Source organism: Mastomys coucha, unplaced genomic scaffold (assembly GCF_008632895.1).
Source record: "Mastomys coucha isolate ucsf_1 unplaced genomic scaffold, UCSF_Mcou_1 pScaffold20, whole genome shotgun sequence".
NCBI classification, from domain to species: domain Eukaryota; kingdom Metazoa; phylum Chordata; class Mammalia; order Rodentia; family Muridae; genus Mastomys; species Mastomys coucha.
In genome coordinates, this window is record NW_022196903.1 from 62,900,839 (window position 1) to 62,909,607 (window position 8,769).

Here is an 8,769-nt window from a genome sequence, read left to right on the forward strand (position 1 = left end):
CCACTTATTAACTTTCTGTTCCCTTATTGGTTTTCTTTCTTGTAGAGTATTTCAATCACTTGTCATGAGAACAGAAAGAAAATATATATGACTGTTAATAGTTTTTTTATTTTTGGAGAGAAAACAATTTCAGGCAAATATGAACAGGACAATTTAGTGGAAAAGAAGGTCAGCTAATAAAAATCAGAAAACAGACTAGAATAGATGTGGGGCAGTAGGCAGTTCTGACAGCTGGGGTCCAGTAGAGCAGCCACCTGAGAACACCAGAGACCCACTGAGCAAAATAAATTTGTCCACAAGGGATGGTAGGAGCTCAGTGATAGTTCCTGAGACCGATGGCTCAGATTTGAGCCCAGACCCCTCACAGTTTCCCCTGCAGAAGATGTGTGCTCTATCAGGCAGACAATGCTTCAAGCTCCCAGCACCTCTAGCTGGATACTACACACAAGCCAGACATGCCACACTCCTTACAATAAAAGGGGTGATTTGCCCCCTCCTCACTCTCTTAATCTTCTCCTCTTCTCACTCTCATGCTCTTTCTCTCACTCTCTTACTCTTCTCCTCTCTTTCTTTCTTTCTCCTCTCTGCTCTTAGTTTTCTTCTCTTACTTTCTTCCTTTCCTTTCTCTCTCTCTTTCCTCTCCTTCCCTTCTCTCTACTCAACCAGCATATTTTCTACTTCCTACAATAAAATAACTCATTTATATATTGCCTCCGTTTTAACTAAAACACCTTACAACAAACAGGTCAGCACTGGGGGAGAGAGAGAGAGACCTTGGCCTCAGCAGCAAGCCATCTGCCACCAGGGAGAGAGAGAGAGAGAGAGAGAGAGAGAGAGAGAGAGAGAGAGAGAGAGAGAGAGAGAGTCTCATCCAGGCCTCAGCAACAGGGCCCAGGCCATGGAACGACAAAGGGATACTACTTTTTATAGGATAACAACAGCACTGTATTGTGAGTAAATAACTATTTTAAAGAAAAACCTCCTACCACGATGATTCTGAAATCAGTGAAAGTAGCAGAAACTAGATGTAAAGATTCATGGGAAACACCAGTAAAATATCTGAGAAGTGCCTGCCACATTTGTCTTCAACAAACAGAACAAAAATTGAGAATAAATAAACACAGGAGAAGTAAATTATTTGAGAACAGCACTGGAGTACAGTGGAATATTATCGAGACAGTTATCCAAAATGCAAGTGACACTGTAAAGCATAACACCCTGTGTGAACTACTATAATCAATCCCCTGGCCACATTTTATCTCAAGAGGAAGCAGCTGGGCCCTAAGGAGTTAGAGGGTTTTTGTTCCAGTTTGTATCACTGTGTAGGTGGGTAACCACTACAGCACTGCTGGCAGTAATAAGTGGCAGCATCTTCAGCCTCCATGTTGCTGATTGTGAGAGAGTAAGAGGTCCCAGACCCACTGGCACTGAAGCGAGCTGGGACTCCAGAAGCCAGTTTGGATGTGCTATAAATCCAGAGTTTGGGGGAGGCACCTGACTTCTGTTGGTGCCAATGCATGTAACCTACACTTGAGCTAGCACTGCAGGTGATGGTGATCTTTTCCCCTGGAGATGCAGCCATGATTGCTGGAGACTGGGTGAGCACAATTTCTCCTCTAGACACTATGACTAGAAAGAAGTGACATAGAGAGAATGTGATTAGTAGAAATTGAGATTAAAAAATAATTTTAATACCACTGAACATTTAGAAGAAACAAAAAGAAAAAAGTATATATTAGATTCAAATTCCCCAGGGAAAAGAATTTTTGGTGGATTCTGAGCTCAAACTCCCTGCCCTCTGTTACCTGTGACACTGATTAGCAAAAAGCTGATAATCTGCACCTGAAAATCCATTGTGTATTTGAATTTGGGTCTCTCGCTAATTACTGCTATTCTCATAAGTACCTCACTTTAAAGCAACTGTGAGATATTTATGGTTTCTGAAGATGAAGTATGCAAATAGGAAGATATAGTCTAGGCAGTTCTTGGCTTATAAACACATGGTCTGTTAACTAAGGCAAACCAGGTTAATCTAGGACAATATCTATTTATTTGTAGTTACTCTCTGATAAAGAAGGGTATTTCTCTTTTCTCTTTTCTCCTTTTTAGGAGGAAACCCCTTATCCTATAATATTGCATTTATATTTCCTTAAAGACAAGATGTATTTAATATAATAAACAAGGGATGTTAAATTGAGTAGTTATAGGTATATTTCTCCCATAATGAAGTAGTATCAAGAATGTCTATTTATAATGATCACAGAAATCATTATCTGCTTCTTGTTTTCTTGAACACTGCTCATTAGACTGCTAACCTACTCATTCCAGTCTGTTCAGATGATAATTCCCACAAAGCTAATGGCAAAATAGCCCTCAAATGTGACCTGGAGTCCAGGTGTGCTCAGAGACATATCTGCAATTATCAAGCACTGATGCCATCCCTAGAAGGAGAGCAAAAATAACTCACCCAATGGAATTGATGGACAAACTGGCTCTTCTGGATTTAAGAAAATATGGGCTAGAGATTCATGAAGATGCACTCATCTAAAACTACTCTAAACAATCACCTTTCTCAGAGTGCACCTGTGCCCTGAAACTGTTCAGTTCATGTTTTACTTATTATCTGAGAATATATAAGAGCACTTTTCAAATAAATTACATTTTAGTTATTAAAGATTTACAGCACCTGAGTCTGAAATTCATATCTAAGTTTGACCAAATGTTTTACTTACATCAAAGACTGAGGGAATGGGAGAGGACTTGCATGAGGGGGTACTTGATGGAGAGGGAGGGCTGATATAGGGTTGTAAAGTGAATAAAACAATTTGTTTAAATAATAGTTTTAATTTATCTTAGATAAAGTTTCAATTATCTTCCTAAAATTTTGAAGTTAGTATACCAATATTGAAGCATGGCTATGTCTCTCTCTAGATTTTTTTTCCAAGACAGGGTTTCTCTGTATAGCCCTGGCTGTCCTGTCCTGAAACTCACTCTGTAGACCAGGCTGGCCTTGAACTCAGAAATATGCCTGCCTCTGCCTCCCAAGTGCTAGGATTAAAGGCATGCACCACCATGCCTGGCTTGCTCTAGATCTTTCTTAAGAATGATTTCTCATTCCTCCCTTCATGAAAGATTTCTTCTATTTTTATCAACAACTGAGAAAAAGAATTAAAGGACTCCATGAATAGACAGATGATACTGACCTATGAATTGTTGAATTCCAGTTATATTATTATTATTATTATTATTATTATTATTATTATTATTATTATTATTATTATTACTTAGTTTTTCACAACAGGGTTTCTCTATATAGCCCTGGCTGTCCTGGAACTCACTCTGTACACCAGACTGACCTCGAACTTAGATATCTGCTTGTCTCTGTCACCCAAGTGCTAGGATTAAAGGAGTGCACCACCACTGTCTACCTTCAAGTTAATTATTAAGTATGTCTTTATGAGCATGCAATTCTAACTAAATGGCTATTGTTCTTTCCAAATAATACATGGTCTCATCTTTCATTTTATTTAGCATCTAGTTGCTAATCTTATCCTGGTTACTTCAGAATGAAAAATGAAAAATCATCCATTATTTTTTTGTGTGAATATGGATTTTATATTTCACCAGTTAAGGATACTAAATCATCCTTGGTGTTATATAATACAAATAAACCAGCACACCGTGGGCAGTGGTGGCAAATGCCTTTAATCCCAGTACTTGGGAGGCAGAGGCAGGCACATATCTGAGTTCGAGTCCAGCCTAGTCTAAAGAGTGGGTCCAGAAGAGCCAGGACTGTACAGAGAAACCCTGTCTCAAAAAAAAAATTCCCAACAACAACAACAACAAAATCAGCACACCATTCCATGAACTTCATCATGGATAAAGAAATGGATGTCTCCATCACACTAAATCTGAAATTAGTGTTGGATTATCAAGAAACCTCAAAAAATGAAATAATATTTTTGTCATCATTCTATTGAGATAGAAGGATATCTAATCTTTTAAAAATTTATTTATTTTATTCTGTATTTATGAGTAGGATTCCTGCATGAATGTATGTGTATAACATGCATGTTTGATACCCAGGGAAGTCAGAAGAGGGCTTCACATACCCCAGTACTGGAGTAATGAATGACTGTAAGCCATTATGTAAATATCACCAATTGAGTCCAGGTTTTCCACAAAAGCAATAAATGCTCTTAAATGCTATAAAAATCTCCTGAATCACCAGAAACATAAAATATTTTAACTTCTAACTAACACAGTTTTCTCCAGGAACCCTTGGTATTATGACTACAATGACTAGTATTCAAAGCAGGCAGAGATTGGAGATCTCCTTTGGCGCAAAGTGGATCAAGAGCTTGGGAACTTCTTGTTTCCTTTCTTTTTTAAAAAAATTAATTAATTAGTTAATTGATTAATTTTTTTTACTTACTCACTTTGCATCTGGCTCAGTGTTCTCTCCTGCTTCCCCTATCACAAACTTTCCACCATTATACCTTGCCTTCTCCTCTAAGCAAGTGGGGGCCCCTGGAGTATCCCACCCACACTTCTACTTTAAGACTCTACCAGGCTAGGCAAGAAAGCCTAGCTAATAGAACATAGCCCATTACAGGCAACAACTTTTGAGATAGCCCCAGGTCTAGTTGAGGTTTCATCTCACACCTATCAGAATGGCTAAAACTAAAACCTCCAGAGATAGCACATGCAAGCGAGAATGTAGAGCAAGGAAAACACTCCTTCATTGCTGGTGGCAGTTCAAACATGTACAACCATTTTGGAAAATGATTTGGAATTTTCTCAGAAAACTAGCAGTAGTTCTACTTTAAGAACCAGATATACCACACCTAGGCATATACACAAATGGTGATCCAACATCTCACAAAGATGCTCAACCATGTACATATCAGCTTTATTCATAATAGCCAAAACTGGAAACACCCTAGTTGTCCTTCAACTGAAGTATGAATAACAAAACTCTACATGTAACCAATGGAACACTACTCAGCTATTAAAAACAAAGACATCATGATTTTTTTCATGCAAATGGATGGAACTTGAAAATACCATCGTGAGTGAGGTAACTCTGTCCTAAAAGGGCATTCATGGTATGTACTAACTTATAAGTGAATACTAACCATAAAATACAGGTACAATGTCACAGTCTACAGACCCAAAGAAGCAAAATAAGGAAGGCCCAAACAAGGGAGATTGAATCTTAACTAGGAAGGAGAATGAAATAGTTTTAAGAGGCAGATTGTTTGAGGGAACTGGGAGGAAGAGGATGGGGAAAGGATTCAAGATCTTGTGTGGGGAAGGACAGAAGAGATGGTTTGGTGTCCATGAAAATAAATTAAAACCTACAAATGACAAGGGTAAGAAGATAGGGAGCATCTGCAGGACTGCACTGAGAACTGTAATATGGGAGGTGCCCAAGAATCAATGAGAGTTACCTTAACTGTGACTCACTATATTTGTGATATATAACCTGAAAAGCCCACCTCCTTTAGCTTACAGGAAACCTAGGGAATAATAAAGACACCAACCTGTCCACAAAACTTTCAACCCAAATTTTATCCTGTCTACAGGTAATGTAGGGAAGGGGGAGTGAGCAGAGACTGAGGGAAGAGCTAACCAATAACTGGCCCAAATTGAGACATACCCCATAGGCAAGCACCAATCCCTAATACTGTTAAGTATACTCTATTATGCATGCAGACTGGAACATGTTGTCCTCTGAGAGGCTCCACCCAGTAGCTGACTCAGACACAGACATCCACAGCAACACTGGATGGAACTTTGACACTCTTATGGGAAAACAGGAAGAAGGATTGCAAGACCCCAAAGAAGATAGAAACTCTACATGAATACAAACAGAACCAAGTATCCTGGACCCTTGGGTTTCTCAGAGTCTGAACCACCAGCTAATGAATATCCAGAGTCTGGACATAGGCCTCCCTGCTCATATGTAGCTGATTTGCAGCTTAACCTTCAGGTGGGTCCTGAACAACTTCTTTTTATTGTTACTTTTTCTCTTTCTTTTTTCTTTTCTTTTTTTTCCACTCCAGATTTTATTCCCCACCTGGCCTACCCTTTGATTGTTCCGTATCCCATTCCTCCTCCTGACCTACTGTCTTCATGAGGATGTCTCCACCAGCCAAACACGCCAGCAGACCTCTAGACTACCTGGGGCTTCCAGTCTCCTGGGGGTTAGGTGCATCTCTCTGACTGAATCCAGATCTGGCGGTGTTGGGCCCCATTTTGTCCCTGGTTTGGGTCTTGAGGACAAACCCAAGCCTGGCTCGAGCTTTGTGACCAGTCTTAGTCATTTCCATATTGGGGGTTACTAAACAAGACCTTTTGGCCCTGCCTCTATCCCTATCTGTTGTTGAGGTAGAGCTTTTCTATTGGCCCTGTCAGTCACTCCATAACCTCCATCACACTATCCTGCATCCTATGTCACCTTCTCCACCAAAAATCTCCCTCCCTATGTTCAGAGCTTACATAAGTGAGAGGCTTATGCCATAGATCCTGCTTAGATGAGACTCCCGGCTCAGTAGGTTTCTTTTGGGCCATCAACACTTATCATCCTGCTGAGCCCCAGAGAGACCGAGAGACCCTGGCAGGACCAGGACCTACAAGCAAGGAACCGGAATGGAGTCCTTCAGCTATAAATGTATTGGGGACCTCACAGTAGCTGGTGTATGCTGCCTGGTTGGTGTTCTAATACCTGAGAGATCATGGGCATCCAGGTTAATTGAGACTACTGTTCCTTCTACAGGATTGCCCTCCTCCTTAGCTTCTTCAGGCTTTTCCCTAGTTCAAACACAGGGATCAGTTTTGTCTATTGGTTGGGTACAAATACCATCATCTGATTCGTTCATCTGCTTTTTGGGTCTTTCAGAGTACAGTCATGCTAGGTCCCTTTTTGTGAACACTCCATAGTCTTCATAGTCCCCTTGAGCTGGATCCCACTTGGCTCTGTCATTGGAACTTCTTTTCCTCAGGATCCTCTTCATTTCCATCCCAGCAGTTCCTTCAGACAGGAACAATTATGGGACAGATTTGTGACTGTGAAATGACAACCCCCTCCCTCACTTGATGTCCTGTCATCCATCATGCTGGAGGTGGGTTCTATAAGTTCCCTCTCCCCACTGTAGTCATTTCATTTAGGATCCCTCTCTATGAGTCCTGTGAATCTCACATCACCCAGGTCTCTGGTACATTCTGGAGGATCCATAACACACTAAAGTTAAAGGTTGACTGTTTCCGTTCTTTCTGCTTACCCTCAGGGCTTCAGTCCTTTTCCCCCACCCAATACCAGATCAGGTTCTCTCTTCAACCTCCCATCCCTTTTCCCTCTCAGGTCTCTCCCTTCCTCCCCACATGTGGTTGATTTCTCCTCCCTCCCAAGTAGGACTAAAGTGTCCTTATTTGGGCACTAAATCTAGTTAATAATTTTGAGATCTATGGACTGTATCTTTTGTATTTTGTCCTTTTTTATTTTTGGCTAATACTTATTAGCGAGTACATACCATTCATATCATTTTGGGTCTGAGTTACCTCACTCAGGATGATATTTTCTAGTTCCATTCATTTGCCTGCTGTCCTTGTTCTTAGTAGATTAGTAGTATTCCATTGTATAAATGAACCATATTTTGTATTTATCCATTCTTCTGTCATGGGACATCTGGTATTTTTTGCAACTTCTGTCTATCACAACTTCTTGTTTTCTAATCTTAATGTAATTACAACTCTAAGGCTGGTGATATTGACTGAATAGATATGTCATTGTGCTATTATCCACTGTTAAGATAGCCAAAATGAAGGCAGGGTTGCATAAAGTCTATTTTGGAGTCTAGAATAAATATTACATTTACAATGATGTGTGCAAAGTAGTAGTGTGTTTAGAAAAAAATACTATAGCAAATGGGACAGTTCTTACTTCCAGTGGTTATAAAAGTAATGAAATATAGTGTGCACATGGACACATTCACACATATACCATATCATGTCATTATGAGGTGAAAAAATATACATATTACCTATTCTCTGTTGTACACTGAGATTACAAAAAGATAAAATAATATAGAACTTACTTTTGGTAATGATGGTACCAAGTTATTTAATATAAAGTCACAATATAACAAACTGTAGACTATTCAATGAAGTTTTTAAAGGAAGGCACACTATGATGTGATCTTGCAGTCATGTGACTGATTTGAGTTATAGATTGTTCATACTGCTCAAAATCAAGACAGAGTAGTGATACTACATACCATGGTATAGTAAATGGTAAATACTTGCAATTTTAAATCAGGTTTCTGTTGAAAAATTCAGATTTTTCTCTCTGGTGAGTTTGTAATACCAGAGCAGCCAGGCAGGAAGCACAGGATCCACGAGTACCAGGGGAGCTGCAGGGTGGCAGGGACAGGATCCTCTCAGCTTCCAAGTGACAGAGGAGGATCAGCATCATTCTCTGCCCCTTCCCTGCAAGTGGAGGGCCTACTTCTAGGGAGCACCTTAAGCCAGAGACTCGGGTGAGAGCTGCCATTTTCTCTCTGGTGTGTTTCTAAGACCAGAGCAGCCAGCCTGGAGGCACAGGCCCCATGAGTCGCAGGGGACTTGCAGGGCAGCAGGTACAGGACAAGCTCTAGTCAGAGACACTAAGAAAATCTAACACCAAAAAGCAAGAGATGGCGAAAGGCAAATGCAAGAATCCTACAAACAGAAACCAAGACTACTTGGCTTCATCAGAACCTAGTACTC

At 40.2% G+C, this 8,769-nt stretch overlaps 1 gene segment (V, D, J or C); it reads right to left on the bottom strand.

The window, feature by feature from the left end:
- Positions 1–1,296: 1,296 nt before the first annotated feature.
- LOC116099033 lies at positions 1,297–1,900 on the bottom strand. The segment is given in 2 exon segments: positions 1,297–1,629; positions 1,806–1,894. Coding segments are annotated over 2 exon segments (363 nt in total).
- Positions 1,901–8,769: the final 6,869 nt, after the last annotated feature.